Here is a 17,496-nt window from a genome sequence, read left to right as displayed (position 1 = left end):
AATATTTTATAAGATGTTTCTCAAACAATCTCTTTGGCAAAACTATCCCGCAGATGTTCAATGAGATAGAGTTTAAGAGTGTAATAAAGTAACGACCTACATAGAGATTTTTCAGTGATAAGGCATAACCGCAAAAAAAAAAATGATTCACCGAAAAGATTTAGTAAATGAATATGGAGAATAACTAACTTAGAAGATCTCTTGATTTTGAAAGTATTTAAAATAAGATCTTTAGTCATAGTTCATAAGGTAGATAAACATATGCAGAGAGAATAGTTGTTCTCTTGCTTAGGCTCCTTTGTTTCTATGCTTCCCTTTGGATTATGCTAATTTAGCAAATCTTTGTAAGATTCTTGTAAAATTCTCTCCCTTTTTATCATCATAAAAAAGCATAAGCATACGAATAAAAGCAAGATATGAATAACATCAGGTTTCATTCATTCGCAGCATAGGGGTACATCATAAAGCATATGAAAATAGAAACAGGCAGTTACAAGCGCAAAACAGGTAGTGCACTCATTCGGGGCTTCTACGCTTGCGTTTTTGTGCTGGAGAGTAAGATTGGTAGGCTCAGGAAAAGTTTTGAGAGGATTGTAGCAGTCCACATTATTGATGGTCCTTTCAAGCTTGACCAAGTATTTGGAAATGTTGGCCATGGACACTTTCACCTCTTGAACATCTTCTTAGAGTATGGACAGGACATCCGAAGAAGAAGAAGAAGAAGTAGTAGTAGCAGGGTCCACCGAAGGTAAAGCCCTTCTAAGGTGAGGGGGATGTGATGCCTTCTTGGTTGCCGGAATCTTGCCTTTCTTCTTCGCCCTAGCAAATTTGCTCCCGGCCACGAGTTAAAAAAAAAGGACAAATAAATTGACATTGATTCTTCGAAGCGAAACCTCATACACATTCAAATCGCACTGTAAAACAAACAAGCAAATAAGCCAAATAAACTTGGCGTGAACTAGGAACGGAAATTAAATCAAAATAAAAACATGGAAATCGGTTCTTCTGAGAGAAAATAGAGGAGAGGAATGAAGAGGCGAAGAGCAATATTGGGATTCAACGAACTATGGTGGAAGCCATTCTTCTCTCTAGAATGCTCTGTATCCAGAAGTTTTGGACAATGCTGGCATCGAATGAGCGGTAGCGACGTTCTGTAAGCAAAAATAGATAGGGGACCGACAGCCTAGCAGTGGTTAACTGTGCTTTCCGAGCACCTTTGAACTGTGAGGTTTGTAAGCAAAAATGGAAGGAAAGCTTCTGAACATAAAGCTAAGAATATGTTTTCATTTGATAAAAAAGTTAGAGGTGGGTTGGAGCGTGAGACTCCTTAGCGGGCTTCTAAAATTTTTCCTAAAAAGTTGTGTGCATATTTTTATTTAGGGTTAATATCATGAGAAACCTCAAACTGGTACATTTGTGATAAATTTACCCCAATCTATTTTTTTGAACACAAAAAATTCTAAACTAGTATATTTGTAATAAATTTATCGCAAACTAGTACATTTGTGATAAATTTACTTTCAATTAGTTTTTGTTAAACCTAATCATCAAATTGTTGTTTTGGATGATACAAGGGAGTCGGGTGTATCAGTTTAGGGTTCTTAACCCTATGTTTGTCACAAATATATCAACTTAGGATTTTTCATGGTATTAACCCAATTTATCGTAAGGTAAGTTTGTCATAAGTGTACTATTTTGAGATTTTTCGTGATCAAATTAATTAATATATGGTAAATTTATCAGAGATGTACTAGTTTAGGGTTTTGGTAGTTAAAAAAATAGTTTGGGATAAATTTATAAATTTTTAGTGGTGAAAAAAATAATTTGAGATAAATTTGTCATAAGTGTACAAATTTGAAATTTTTCGTGATATTAACCTTTTTATTTAAAAAGAAGGAGAGAGAGGATGCGCATAATATTTTGGGCTTTTTTCAAAAATATGGTAAAAAAATTACAAATTTACGTCTTTTTTCAAAATATTTACACATTTACGGCATGTGCGGCTGTTATGCAGCCGTACATCTTTTTTTTTTCTTTTTCTTTTAATACAACCACACATCTTTTTTTTTCCTTTCCTTTTTTTTTTATATTTATAATAATATTTATTTATAACATTTATATTTATACAACTTTATAAATATAATTTTTTAAATCTTATTTTTATAATGTAATTATTAATACTTAATTTTAAATTTATTAATACACATAATTAATAAATAATTTAATATTTATGTAATTAATTTATTTAGTATGTAAATAATTAATAGATATAGATAAAATAATAGATAAAATTTCTAAAAAAATAAAAAGCAAATGCATCAAATAAATTGTAGGATACATAAAGATGAAATATCTAGAATTAAAGAAAGTGTAATAGTAGATAACAATCTATGAATTAAAAAAATCCGCAAATAAACATTGTAACAATAGATAATAAACATGTCGTCCTCTTACGTGGCATCCTGTTCCGCAATCGGGTTGTCTCCATCATTCGGTAGGTTTAGTGTTGTATTGAAGATGAGGATAAGATTCCAGATGAATAGGAAGTGTAGATAGCGAGGGCAGATCCTATGATGGGAAGTGTGCCTATGATGTGGGTTCATCATCAAAATGGAAAAATAGTCCATGCTGAGACAGTATATATCCTACTGTAGAAGGACTTAGGTAAAAAGGAGAGAAATCAGATGACATATCATGTCCATAGGAACTTTGAGAATCATCAAATGCTCTTCGAGTAGAGAAAATATTTTGAGCCGGAGTTTGTGACTATCGATTATCATGGAAGGCAAAAGCGAATCTCTCATAAAATTGGCAGGCAAACCGGTTGAACTCTAGAGTGAAATTTGTCGTGCTACTGGGGATGGTGAACTGTGACTGTGTATGATAGGCCATGGGGTAGGAGACGACATCATCTGGATAAGCTCAAGTGGCCTTCTGGGTTGACCGAACGCTCTTAGGTGGGTCACACTCGTGTGATTCAATGGATGCTACTGTAGGTGCTGGTTGGGGTGGTGGCATCATTGTAATTCGTCCCTCATCATCATATGCAAATAACACCGCCTTAAGTATCCTCGATGTAGCCTGCGTGTTCTCGCGAGATGTAACGAAACTTAATTGTAGGATTCGTTCCATGCCATCACCCTATTCATGAAATTAAAATCAACAAAAGTTGTCAAATGCCAATAATTCATATTTTGTTAATAACAACCTATACATAATTTAAACATTATCAAAACATTAACAAAAAAATAAAAATATATTACTAACAATCTATCAATAACATAAAATTAAACATTATAACTATCAATATAACAAATGCAAATAAATGAACATGCATAAATAATAACAAAATAAATAAATATCTATATCTAAGAAACTAAAAAAAAAAAAACAATACCAAGACTTACCTCAAACCGCCGAAGGAGAGCACACACCGAGTGAAAACAAAATGCCGAGGAAGAGCACGTATCGAGTGAGGAGCTCAAACTGTCGAGAAAGAGAGAGCATCGACTGAGGAGGCGAGCGGCTTTGCTTTTATAAGCAAAACCGTATGCCTGTGCACAAGCATGTGTAAATATTTTGAAAAAACTCACAAATTCGTAATTTTTTTTCCTTATTTTTGAAAAAAAGCGCGAACATTTTCTCCCCAGGAGACTCTATTATTCCGAACGGAAAAAAGGAAAAAAGAAAACAAACGTCTCTCTATCCTCCCTCTTCTTCCTTACCTCCAAAAGCCAACCCAGCCAGATTCGATATAAAAACCAGATCTCTTTCGTCTTTCACTTGTCCTTCTTCTTCGCTCGACGTGAAAACCGATCGAAGCCATGGTAGGTCGGTTGTTTCAGTCCTCTTCGCCGTCCGCCATGATCGTCACCCACACTCCCGCCGCCGATCTCGCCCTCACCAACCTCGCCTACTGCTGCCCCTCCGATCTCCGCCACTTTTCCGTCCCCGGCACCAAGCTCTCCCTCGCCTCCGTCGGCGATTGCTTCGTCCTCTCTGTCGCATGTCCTTTTCACACGAGTTGCTCTCGGAATAGAGGTGTTCATTTCGTCGGCATGGTTGAGTTGGTAATAGATATTGAGGGTAATTAGGATTAATCATTGATTTTGTAGGTTACGTTTTGCTTAGCCGTTCGCATGTGGGATTTAATTTTGAGCGAGGCTGTCTATTCGTGTGATTGTTTGCTGGTGGTGTTGTGTCATCTTGCTTGAACTGTCCTGTTATAGTCTGTGCCCTTAACTGAGAGAAACTCCCCACGAGAGTGTCCGCCCTGGTCACATCGCACTGAATGCCATTCAACGGCGCCAGGTGAGGGTTTCTGCTGGCGACTCGATATCTGTTAGCAGGTTAGTTCACGGCGAACCACAGTACTTCTTGCATTCGTAGTAAATGGAAATTGTCTCAAGGCCTGTTGCATTGTAGGTTTGTGCCGCCAGATACTTTTTATCTGGCGTTGCTCAGGCTTGAGTTGGCGTTTGTCAAGAGAGGAACCAAAAGTGAACAGGTGTGCATATTATGAGCCTGCTATCCTGCATTTCTCCGTGGGGAGTAGCAGTCTAAATTAACTTCCTTTATGTCCTTTCGAATTTTGTAGATCGATGCTGTTCTACTGGCTAATCAACACCAGAAGAAGTTTGTCAACCAGGTACTAGATACTTTTTACAGAATATATCCAGTTCACATAATGCCCGTTCCCCCTCCCTTCATTTTTATTGGTCTACAAGTTATTACTGTCTACCTTCTGTGGGGAAATTCATGCGCTAGTTACCAGTTTATGAGGCATGCGACAAAAGTATCTCTTGGGATCACCTGTACCAAAATCCTTAAATGTGGAAATGAGCTCTTTCTTTTGGGCAAGTAGAATAGCTTAGCTGCTGCCTAAAATTGCCGAGCGAATGAGAACTGATTTTTCAAACCAAATATAACTGGCTGATTCATGTCTGAAACAAGAATCAGAAAATGCATCAATATTCAACACAACTAAGTAAATTAATACTGTTTCTGACGGATAGATTATTGCACATGCACCAGACAAAGATGAACACACTCTAGGCAAAATAAAAGAAAAGAAACGAAAGTTTGTGAGATCATGTACCTTTTATACATGGAAACATCGTCCTCAAGTGACCATGACTGAGCTGCGTAAGTACCGAACTAGATGATGCCAATCCAGGAGGGAGTGGAGTTGATAAGTGGCATGGGTTTTATCAAGGAGGTTGTTGTGGGCGTCTCCACTTAAATTGCACGCATATCACCGATCAGGATCGTGATTTCTAGGATCATCTAAGTTCCTCTAACTTTTTGTCCCAAATAGTATTAAATCACTTGAATGTGCGATTTTGTTTTTCGTAGAGTAATTAGTTCGTTAAACAATTTGAGCTAGTGTGTTCAGTACAGAGGAGGACCAATAGACTAATTTGCGGCTAGTTAGGGATGAGTGATTTTAGGTTCCGGATAGGTTCTATCTAGAATCTGGAACCTACCCGTTAGTACTGAGTTTTTTATTTTTCGAACCTAGAACCTATCCTACGTACCACTGGAACCCGGAACCTACTCGTCACATGTTCCAGGGTCTAGCTCCAGGATACCCGGGAACCTACCAATTTTGCTAAGAACATTTAAGAAAAGAAGCTTCAACATCCACATAATCATTTTTAATCAGAGAAAGCGATTAGCAGTTGATTAAAAAAAAAGCTAGTGTATTACCAAAGTGCAAGATTGTGAATTAAGACCATCAACTTTCAAAGCTAAGTATCCTTACACAATATAGAAAACACAAAACTTTGTGTATTTTACCATCACATTATTCCACAGCAACATGAAAACAGGAAAACCAATTGGGCAAACACATTGAAAATCCAAACCGGTTAACAAAAATAACTGAAAATCCCGCACAAGAAGTCAACTTAATGCATCTGCAATTTCGCTCATAAGTAGCAATCAATCTAAACAAAACCGATAGAAAAGAAGGCAGACATCCTTCTAACCCATAAACACAAATTCCTCCAGTCTCACAGTAAGTCAATCATTCTAATCACAAATCATGATGTGATGAAACAAGCTACAAATTGCCAATTGAAAAACCACATGGAAACAGCTTGACAGCCTCCCTTCCGATCGCACACCCGAAATCTAACCACCCGAAACCAAACGAAACAACAAATTAATATTAGTTTTAAATTAAAATTACTGTTAACTAAACTGAAACAATAATTAGAAAGCCTCATCGGATATAATTCCACTTCAACCTGTAAACCTCTATTTATAATCTCCTCAATGTATATATCCAATAAGAATGAAAAGTCCTATCTTTCTCAAACATGTCCTTTCAATTTCCCTTTCCGTAAACACCTAAGGAAAGATCGACTTGCTCGTTCACGACTGCCATTGCAGAACATAGGCAACTCCAGTTTTCTGTGGAGCACATAAGGTTCATTGCTCTATAATCATCAGCTGTAAACTAAATGCATTCCAAGTTGTTTTCTCTTATTTAAACAGAAGCTCACACTCAACGAAACACCAGCTGACATATACAGGCAAGAGAAGTAACAAAAGGCCCGATTCTCTTAATCATTTATCGATTCGCTATTAGCTTTTGCCGAATCCGAAGCCCTCCAAATTTTCATGAATATTAGATTGTGTTGTGTGGTCTATTGGAACCAAATCAGACCTCAAGGTGCTTCTTTCGGATATTGTCATCTTCGGTTTAGGTACAGAGTGATGGGGTCACATTCTAACCATCTTATCAGCAAGATTTTTCGAAATTTCGATTCATGAACCAAATCAAACCTCAATCCTGTGCGACCTCTCAACGAATCTTATCAAGCTTTCAACAGGCAAAGCAAAAAGAGGTGTCGGAAAGCGAGTGAAATGGAGGGGAATTGAACTAGGTGTACAAGTGCCTAAGCTTCAGCGGCTCAAATCTGGACAACTTGGACGCCGTCGAGCAAGAGGAAGTTGGGGACAACTTTGGATGCTGTCGAGCAAGAGAAAGTTGGGGATGCCATCGAAGACGTGGGTACCGAGGACGAGGCGATGGACGGCGAGAGAAGGGTCGGCATCGAAGGGCTGGGGAGGGAGCGGAGCCCAAAGGACGGTGAGGGATGGCCACTCGAGGGCGTGGGAGATCGTCACTCTCACTTGTGCCTACTGCCTTCCCAAAGCCATCGGGCTGCTGCTGCGTGAGGTTTCAAAGTGAGAAGAATAGAACTTAGAAAGTAGAAACAGAAAGTAAGGGTTTAAAAATGCCGGTTCCGGTTCCAGTTCGGTTCCATAGAGAACCGGAAACCGGAATCGGAATCGGAACCGGTGGTTCCTCAAAATGCGGAACCGGGAACCACACCCTATTTCATTAGAACCTGAAACCGGACCGGAACCACAGGTTTAGTTCTCCAATTCTCAATTCTGCCCTGGAACCATGCTCACCCCTACTACTAGTACAATGTGAGAACTTTTGGGAACTCACTCCCACATCTAAGTGTATATGAAAAATCCATTCTATTAATTTGGTATGGAGAATATCCAAGCTTAGGGGCACTGCTGTATAAAGGTGCCCATTCGGCACAGGATTGCTGAGGTAGGATTGTGTCTTGCATCTCTAGTATCTCCCTGTCAATGACCTAGTACCATAGGTCATCTCTTGGAATGCATTCTTTATGGCATATCTGAGTATTGGTGGAATTGGAGATAGGTAGAGGGGCAAATTTAGCATAGGATTGCATTTCTTACCTCTACATCTCATTTGTCAATGATTTGGTGAAGTATGACAATTCTTAAAGTCTATGATTTGATGTTAGCTAAAATTATTGAAAGAGTTCATGTATTTATCTGCCTCCATGACTATTATGACCTTGTCTTGGACATGCATTTTGCCCTTTCTGATTCTGAAATAAATGTTTTGAGGTATTTCAACATGGAAATGTATTTTCAGGTTATGACGGTAGGGCAAAGGGTATCATTTGAGTATCATGGGAGCAACTATATCTTCACAGTCAATCAGGCTGCTGTGGAGGGGCATGAAATGTCAAATGCTCCTGAAAAAGGAATGATCTCGAATGACACATACATTGTCTTTGAAGCATCTTATGCTAGTGGAATAAAGGTTTTCCTTTCAGCTTCTTTTCTTTTTAATCTGATACATTTTTAACTTTTTGTTATATTTATTTTGTGGTCCAGATTTGAAGTGAGATAGTGAAATTTTGGTGTCTATCATGCTCATGGAGGACAGCTGAAACTTCTGTGATATTAATCTTGCTCTGCACATGTGCTTGGAGAATAGTGAATATTTTTTTTCTTTTCCTTTGTGAATCTTTGATAGTGAACATTCTCCTGATGCAGTTTTATTGGCCATTAGTTTATTGCTGATTCTGTCTCGACTGTTTTGTCTTGTTATACAGATCGTCAATCAGCGTGAAGCTGCCAGCAGCAACATATTTAGGCAGAAGGAATTTAACCTCCTGTCCCTAGGCATCGGTGGCTTGAGTGTAGAGTCCACAGATATATTTCGGAGGGCTTTTGCTTCTCGCGTTTTTCCTCCTCATGTGACTAGCAAGTAAAGAAACCAGAATTCCGGGCTTTGCTACTTATATTATGTCTTAGATATGGTGCAGTTTTTCTTGTTCTAAAACAAGGTCAATTCCAGGCTTGGTATTAAACACGTTAAAGGTATGCTGCTTTATGGGCCTCCCGGCACTGGCAAAACCCTATTGGCTCGTCAAATAGGGAAGATGTTGAACGGCATAGAACCAAAGGTATGGTTTGCTCCCTTGTGTTGGTCAATTACTATGGATGCTATTTCTTGAAAGGCTTAATCAGTAAACCCATGTTCTGGTTTCAGAGTGGAGTTTATGCCTTTCCTTAAGACGTTTGATTTTTAGAGTGAGTTGAGGGGACAAAATTTTGTGACGTTTCATTGTAGTTATGGAACAAATATAACCCTATGGAAGTTATCAAGCTCTCTATGCTTTGTTCTTAGTGGAAGGCATTGAAAGCAACACAAAGAAACCTTCTGTCCATTGAAATTTACAAATTCTTGCATGTTTTGGAGATTGTGTAAAGTTCACATTACGGTTTCTTGTAAAAGGACGGTCCCGTATCAAGCTTTCTATGCTTTCTTCTTAGTGGAAGGCATTGAGAGCAGCACAAAAAGCCTTCTGTCAATTGAAATTTGACAGATTCTTGCATGTGTTGGGGATCGTCTAAATTTCACATTACCCTTGCTGGTAAAAGGATGGTCGTGTATCGCATGGTACCCATTCTTTCATTGATATCCTATTTTGTCCTACTTTGATGTCCTTAATTCTGCGTCATTTGCAGGCTCTGTTCTTAGCTGTTCAAAGCATTCTCTTGTTGCTTAATTCTATTGATCCACTGTTTTTCTTTGTAAATTTTTTGTCTTCAGATTACATGCTTTTTTGATACGTCATATCTGCATGAGAGAAATCATTGTGGCATTCTTTGAGGACATTTACAAGAGATGTGGTATTCCTTTACTTGTGCGAGTGTTAGGTAAAGAATGAATATCTGGATAACCATTAAATTTCGTTTGGAAGGTCCAAGAACTTATATTCTTTAATTGTTGCAGGTAAAACCATGTCTTTGTGTGTCCATAAATCAAGATGCATATCTGTGAATTTATTGTATAGTTTCCAAGAAGGCCGAGGGCTTAAAAGTTTATTGCTGCCAGGCCTTCATTTTCTCCCCTTTGCTTATGATTCATCTGTCATCCTTTCCCAAACCTTGAATCCTATTGGATATAGCTTCATTACTATACTTATGGTAGTTTAATTAATTTGTTGAAGATGTTTGAATCATCTCTAAGATGTAGGTATGCACGTTGACCTCTCTACTTACATATGTGGAGCTATGCACTTACATTATAAATTACATGCATGTATGTCTGTATTATAAATTTGACCTCGCTTTCTCTGCCAGATAGTCAATGGTCCTGAAGTGTTAAGCAAATTTGTTGGTGAAACTGAGAAGAATGTTCGGGATTTGTTTGCTGACGCTGAACAGGATCAGAGGACTCATGGTAATTGATATAGCATATTTCCCATATCTTCTTGAGAAACAAGTGGGCTTAGCAAGTATCTGTAACTTATGCTTCTCATTAATTTTCAGGTGACGAGAGTGATTTGCATGTCATCATTTTTGATGAAATTGATGCTATATGCAAGGTATGAGATTATCCGGCCGATCTATGCATTTATGTCCTCTATGATGGAGAATAGCTTAGCACTGTTGCTAATATCAATTGCTTGGAGAAAATCTCATCTTCCTTCCATTTCTTAGTTTTGAGAAACTTTCTAACTGGTTGTATTTACCTTAAGTTTTGGAAGCAGTGCATGTAATGTAGCAGATAGTGTATCTGGAGGGTTTGTTTCTGGTATAAGGTCAACTTTAGTGAGTAGTGAGGATAGACTTTCATTTTTTTTTTTTTGGCTGGGTTGAAACTTTCATATTTTGTTATCTTAATAGCTTTTCTATCATGACCTTTATATTTTTCAAGGTTCCGTTTCAGGATTTTTCTCTGATGGTTTACATTCACTTCTTACTAATCTGATATAAAATTCCCTTAACCAAAAATATGTAATGTTAAGGTGCTTAATTCATTCCTAGAATTCATATCAAGCATGACAGGACCATGTACCCCGCAGTACTTTTCTCAACCCCCCACCCCCTACCCCTCCTTCCTTTCCAATCCCAAACCAAAAAAATAAATGGACTAATACATAAAATTGAGGTGTCAATTGCATCAGCTGATCTTTTTGCTAATAGTCGTATCGTTATCATGAAGATTTATCATGCTAATTTGTTGCTTATTCTTTTTTGTTTTGTACCTCCTAAATGGCTGTGTTCTGTCCTATTTTTCATAGACTATTGGTGGTTGCAACTTTTTATAATAGGGATATGAAATGACCTGATTTTGCATCCGCAGTCAAGAGGATCAGCCAGAGATGGTACTGTAGTTCATGACGGTATTGTAAACCAGCTACTTACAAAGGTTCGTAGTAGTATCCTAATCTTCTAATTGTGCGACGTTATATACCTAGGTCCATTTTTTGGAGAATATTTTCTGTTATGCTCATTGATACCAACCATTGCTGCTGATCTAGTGCCTGATTTTCAGATTGATGGTGTAGAGTCCCTGAACAATGTCTTGCTTATAGGAATGACGAACAGAAAAGATCTCCTTGATGAGGCTCTTCTGAGGTGGTCCCTCTTTTTCTCTTTCGGTTCTTCATATCCACGTCTTTTAGCTGCTATATTAATCTCCTGAGATGGTGAAAAGCATTCATGAGTCATCATGCAACTTAATGGGAGGTTGTTTTATTGTTGCTCTTAAGAATTATCGTGCCTATCACTTTGAGGGTAAGAAAGAATATTATTTTGCTGTTGACATGTGGTGGCATCACAACTTTGGCAGGATCATATGTACATGTAGAATATTGGTTTTAGATGTAAAAAAATAGATATCGAAAGATGTTCTTTACATTTTGAACTTTTGGATCTGTAGACCAGGACGTTTGGAAGTACAGGTTGAGATAAGCCTTCCCGATGAGAAGGGTCGCTTGCAAATCTTTCAGATCCACACGAACAAGATGAAAGAAAATTCTTTTCTTGCTCCTGATGTCAGTCTTCAGGAACTTGGTAAGTCAGCTGGTTGCATTTACTAGAATGGTACTTCATGGGGAACATTTGCATATTTTATTTTAGAAGTGGCTTATCCTAGTGAGCATTGTCACACGGAAGGAGAAAAAAAGTTGGCTTGAAATATGGTAGTAATGTAGGCTCGAATGATTTTTGGTGTTTCTTTGATCAAAGAGGCTAACTCTTGGATTTCTGGGCGCATTTTGTATATACTCAAGAACTGCTGCATGTTCTCTGAGAATTGGGAGGTAGGCCCTCCACCTTTTGGAAGTAGAGGTAGGGGATGTTCTTAATTACCAAAGAAAAAGAAGATGTATATGCCACCAAGGCTGGTGCTTAATTCATCTCTGGAGATGACCTACCACATTTGCAATTTATGGTGCAGCTGCTCGTTCAAAGAACTACAGTGGTGCAGAAATTGAAGGCGTTGTGAAATGTGCCGTATCATATGCTCTGAATAGACAACTAAGTCTCGATGATATTACGAAGCCTGTCGATGAAGAGAGTATCAAAGTCACTATGGATGACTTTTTGAATGCACTCCATGAAATTGTTCCTGCATTTGGAGCTTCCATAGATGACTTGGAAAAATGGAGGTATGAATAATTGAATGCTGATATTCTCAGAATATCTATCTTTTGTTGCAAGGTTCTTGTAATCCGTAGTTCCAGTGAAATAAGAATTATATGGCTGGATATAGCTTGCAAAATTAAAGGCCTTTAAATTTGCTTGCCCGAAATCTGGTGCTACACCAACCACTAATGAAGCATTATCCCAGTAAGTGGAGTCAGTAATTGTTTTTTCCCCAGTTTGATACTTTTAATGGGTTTCCAATGTTCACTTTCCCTGTCCATTGTGCATAGCGTGGGAAGAAAAGTACATTTGTTCTGAACGGTAAAACAAAGGGTTATGTCCTTTCAGTACTGGCCTCCCAAGGACTGAGATTTAGGTCATTAAAAAGGGGGAGTGCAATAGGTTTCCTGAAGCTTTCTCTGAATCTCCTTATGCAATGTACATTATCGTAACATGTAGAACAACAAATTGCCTTGGAGATGGTTTAGCTGCTGTAGCAGCAGGCCTTAGTATTATGCAAGAAATTCTTATTAAAATGTAGGAGGATCTCTGATTTTTACTTATGGACAGGTAATTACAAGAACAAATGAAGCTCAGATGAGAGTTGATTTCTTTGAAATTGCTTTGTTGTTGGAGTTAGGTTTTCTCAGCTTGGTGTTTATTATTGTTGAACCATAACATAAGTAGATTTATCTGGGGTGTTTTCAAGAATTGTCTTATTGCATGGTCTTACCCAATTATATGTGGTCCATGGTGAGTCATGTGGTAGCTTTGGTTTTCAGAGATTTAATTCTGGAAAAGATGAAAAAAGAGGAGGGGAGTAATTCAGAGAATTCTCTCTGAGCTGATGTGTAGGTGTTGAATTTGCTGCAAGCTTTATCCACAAAGATGTCCGATCCATCGTTGGCTGAGAAGAAAACATTTTCGGTTTCATTATGCAATTAGATTGGACAATGTGATAATAAGTGGGTTTCCCATGTGCTTTCACGCATGCTATCACACTGACTTACCGTAATCTTATAGTTAGGGTTCTACTAATTTAGAAACTGACACGAAAGCATTCTTTTTTGTTCTGCCAAAATGTGATCATAAAACCTTTGCAATCTCGCTAAACATTTTGCAGATGTGGTTTTTTATTCTGCTTAGGGAGTTCATAGCGTTGTTACTTTAGCACCTTTTTTGCCATCTCATGAAGATGCTAAAATGGCATCGGTTTTGAGTTCTTAACTGAAATCATATTTTAATATACACATTGTTTGTGTGCTTCTATCCAAGTTTTATTAATTATTAGCTTTTGTTCTGAAGTTCTATAAAGGATAAAGGGCAAACACTATTAAGGACGCGTCACCGCCTCAATTGTTTGTGTAAATGTTTTTGTAGGCTTAATGGCATGGTGAATTGCGGTGATCGACATAACGATATATATGAGAAAACAATGCTATTGGTTGAGCAAGTTAAAGGGAGCAAAGGAAGTCCACCCGTCTCTTGCCTTCTGGAGGGTCTGAGGGGCAGGTAGTTGAGGTTTTCTGATGTTGCTTTTCATTTTTGCTAAGGATTATTTTTGCGTCTTAAAATAGTTGGGAATATTCTAAAATCGTCTCTTGTGCAGTGGTAAAACTGCTCTGGCGTTTACAGTTGGCATCGACAGTGATTTTCCATATGTTAAAATTGTAATCTTCTGCTCCGTGCTGTGCTTTCTTTGAGTAATCAGACTTCTTTGTGCATGAAGTTTTAATTTCTGACTCTCCTTTGGATGCTTAGGTCTCGGCGGAAACTATGATTGGACTTCATGAGAGCTCCAAATGTGCACAAATTGTGAAGGTTTGTGACCTGTATATCTGGTTCGTTAGTGCTTGAGGAATAGGAAATTAGTTGTTTCCCCTTCACTTTTGACTAAGTTGAAGAATGGTTATCTTACATTTTTCAAAAATGACTGGGGAAGGTTTTGTAATGGATTCTAATCTTTGATAGGTTTTCGAGGATGCATACAAATCACCATTGAGCATTATCATCCTTGATGACATTGAAAGGTAAAATCTGTTGATTTATATTCGTCAGCTGCTGTTGTCCTCCTTGGCATTAGAAGATCATTACGACTTGAGTGAATTGCTTTGCAGGCTACTAGACTATGTCGCCATTGGGCCTCAATTTTCAAATTTGATAAATCAGACATTATTAGTCCTTCTGAAGCGTGTTCCTCCAAAGGTTGCTTCTTCTTCTCTCGCCTTGTTTTTACAAATTGATGTTGGTGGAAAGAGCAATTATCCTTTTCTATGATCTCCTCTGGAAGTTAATGCTGGCAAAGATACTAGTGTTGTTGAATTAAGAATGCTTGAAGGTAAGTGAATGGGAGTTAGTTCCCTTTAACCAGGAAATGAAAAATATGAGTGACGATGGAGAGAGCAAAAATCCCTAGTCATGTCGCTGAGGGCCGACACAATAATGATGTCATGATGCAGGTGCTGATCAGAAATTGGAGTTTGAGAGATTAAGATTTGAGTTCATTGGCATGATTTTCCCCCATGTTGACCTTAGAATGATTGGCTAGTTTGCTTTTCCTGTTTGATATGGAGGAGCAGTGAAGTTTGTTCTACTTTATAAAGCAACAGACTGAGTACAACCTTGGTTCACGTCTTTCCTCTAGGCTGTCCATGGGGAAGAAACTTTTGTTATATGTGCTTCCTCAATACCGAGTGCACTAACATATACAGAGGCATTTTAGTATAAAAAAGACTACACATAGAATATTATAGGTAATTTTGCTTTCACTAGGTAAGCATTACGTTATGTCCCCTGTGCATTGTGATTCTAATAGTATTGTACTAGTTGTTTTATCTCTGCTGATTTAATTGGTGGTTTCTGACTTACAAGGTTTGATTTTGGTGTCCTTTTCGCACTACTGAGTTGTTTAGCTTATTATATACATGCATTTGGCTTTCTTTTTTCTAGGGAAGGAAGCTTCTCGTGATAGGGACAACAAGTGAAGTGAATTTCTTGGATTCAGTTGGTTTGTGTGATAACTTTTCCATCACTCACCATGTCCCCACGTTAAAGTCAGAGGACGCTAAGAAGGTAAACTTCTGTAGATGCTATTTTGGTGTTTGCATGTAGTATTTTTGTTTCTGCTGCTCTTTCTTCATTTCTCTTCTGCTGGAAAACGTGAAATGGAAGGGAAGAAATGTGCAGCAGTCTTGTTTTAAGGACAATTATATCTGCTTTTAGAAACCAGTCATTTGTTTGACTTTGCTTGATTCTGATTGTCTTGCTAATATTGGGGGTCTAGAGGTGCTCATATCCAAATGTCCCTTTATCAGATTTCAATCCAAGATGAGGGATTTTGGATTATCCATCTGGATTCGCCTGGACATTGTGATTTTATGGAAACTAATATTCCCGAGCACAGAAATAGATACCTTAACTTTTGTGTTTGGTTCTACTTTTCTTGTATCCTCAGGAGCGGGGGAGTTTGGGTGGGTAATGTCGTTGGGAGGGAATGGGCCGGTTTATTAGAAGTCATGTGGTCAATGTATGAGAATAGTTCCGATCTCATTCAATGTGCCAGATTAACAGTATCTCAGATTGGCTTTTTTAAATCGACTTGGAATCTTTTTTTTTTACTTGCAAATTTCCTAAAGCGAATTCTTCAGGCTGGATAACTTTCTTAATAAAGTTGCATCAATTCGAAATGTGGATGTGAAGCATTTGACCTCACCGTAGAGCTACATATATAGGTATTACTTCACTTACTTTTTGTTTCCCTTCAGGTGCTGGAACAGCTGAACGTTTTCTCTGAAGATGATGTTCAAGAAGCTGCCGAGGCATTGAATGATGTAAGCTTTTAGATCTATCAACTTGTGTCTTCTTATGTTTTGCTGTGTCAAGAAGGACGATTTGTGACAGAAATTCCTTGAGTCTCGTGATTCAGGACTTAAGAAGATAACCTCATTCTCCATGCTATCTTCCTATCCATCTTAAAATGTTTGGTACGGCGCAGTTTGGAGAGAGAAGTTCTAACTCGTGCTTTTGTGCTCGTACTTTTCTTAGATGCCCATCAAGAAGCTTTACATGCTGATAGAGATGGCAGCCCACGGTGAGCACGGTGGAGCTGCAGAGGCCATCTACTCTGGCCGAGAGAAAATCGATATGCGGCATTTCTACAGTTGTGTTCAGGACATCGTTCGTTTGCCAAGACGTGGCTTTTTAAACGAACTGCAGCGTCCCATTACAGGCTGACATTTCACAAACCTGACGTCGCTAGATGCACCGGCTAGCCGAGTTCGAAGCCGCTTGCCGTAGTTGTGCCTATATCTTTTCAGTCATTAGCTCCACTTAAGTACGTACTCTGCTCGGTTGGCTTTAGGCATATAACTGTCATCACGAAGTTGATTGGAACGTTTATCACTTAGAACATAGAGCCATTTTTACACACTTCCTCCCCACTTTGGGCGACGTAGCGACAGCCCATCAGCTGTTTTTTTTTTTGGGATATGACAACAATTCAAGCATAGTTGCCACACAGACCAGAGTTCCTCCATCAATTGATTCCTATGTACTGGTTAAAGAGCAACGGAACTTGCTCATCATTTTCATCAAATCAAATTCAAAGTTCGAAATAAGATTATCCAGTCTTCTCGATAGGACATTGTTATGAACAAATGCGGAAACAATAACAAAATTAAAACCGAGAAGAAGGAACGGACACGAAGGTTTACATAGAAACCCTTGTGGACTATTGAAAAAAAAAAGTTGAGGACTCAAGCAGAATAATTGAAATAGATTTGTGACATTTTTAGTAATTTTCTCACAAATTTTATAATTAGGTCACTCCAATATATTCGGAGTCCATTTACATTTAAATTTTCTGAATTTTTATAATATGCCCATTTCGACTTTTTCCAAATATATAACATTTGAAGCCTCTGCACAGTGCATTTTCGTAATTTTTCAGATTTTGGATAATTGGATGAATTTCGACGGAAAAACAAAAACTTGGACTCTGCAAAAATTGTGGATACCATAAGTGACATGCATACTAAGTTAGGGATAATTAGGGATCTCTCTAGTATAATTTTCTTTGTCAGAGATATCTTGATAATTCTATCGGTTCCTCGTTTCTCTCAATATTGCGCATATATCTACCTTCGCTTATGCATATCTTGATTAGTATGCTATCCTATATAACAAGCCTCTCTGATATTTATTGTCATGGATTGACCATCGAGAATTTTCAAAGTAAAACAACGTATCGTACATCATTCTCATCCAACA

At 38.1% G+C, this 17,496-nt stretch overlaps 1 protein-coding gene and 1 long non-coding RNA gene across 3 annotated transcripts; one reads left to right on the top strand and one right to left on the bottom strand.

The window, feature by feature from the left end:
* Window positions 1-3,735: 3,735 nt before the first annotated feature.
* LOC115750410 (vesicle-fusing ATPase-like) lies at window positions 3,736-16,466 on the top strand. Of its 2 annotated transcripts, XM_048276455.1 has the most exons (21): window positions 3,736-4,006; window positions 4,254-4,349; window positions 4,426-4,507; window positions 4,598-4,648; window positions 7,934-8,104; window positions 8,400-8,554; window positions 8,645-8,753; window positions 9,937-10,036; window positions 10,126-10,181; window positions 10,943-11,008; window positions 11,135-11,217; window positions 11,522-11,655; window positions 12,041-12,251; window positions 13,609-13,740; window positions 13,838-13,898; window positions 13,990-14,049; window positions 14,200-14,258; window positions 14,346-14,433; window positions 15,178-15,300; window positions 15,993-16,058; window positions 16,273-16,466. In XM_048276455.1, the coding sequence occupies exons 1-21, from the start codon at window positions 3,825-3,827 to the stop codon at window positions 16,459-16,461; spliced, it is 2,274 nt and encodes a 757-aa protein (XP_048132412.1). In that variant the 5' UTR covers window positions 3,736-3,824; the 3' UTR covers window positions 16,462-16,466. The 2 variants fall into 2 exon arrangements, with proteins under 2 accessions (XP_048132412.1, XP_048132413.1); XM_048276456.1 differs by lacking the exons at window positions 3,736-4,006; window positions 4,254-4,349; window positions 4,426-4,507; window positions 4,598-4,648 and adding an exon at window positions 7,583-7,689.
* On the bottom strand, window positions 12,190-12,885 carry LOC115750411. The gene is made up of 2 exons (XR_004016477.2): window positions 12,807-12,885; window positions 12,190-12,345 (listed from the first exon to the last, which is right to left on the bottom strand). It is a non-coding gene; the product is annotated as an uncharacterized LOC115750411 (long non-coding RNA).
* Window positions 16,467-17,496: the final 1,030 nt, after the last annotated feature.

The sequence above is a fragment of the Rhodamnia argentea genome, chromosome 3 (genome assembly GCF_020921035.1).
Source record: "Rhodamnia argentea isolate NSW1041297 chromosome 3, ASM2092103v1, whole genome shotgun sequence".
NCBI classification, from domain to species: Eukaryota; Viridiplantae; Streptophyta; class Magnoliopsida; order Myrtales; family Myrtaceae; genus Rhodamnia; species Rhodamnia argentea.
Note: the sequence above shows the minus strand (reverse complement) of the source record. Positions and strands in the feature narration are given on the sequence as shown.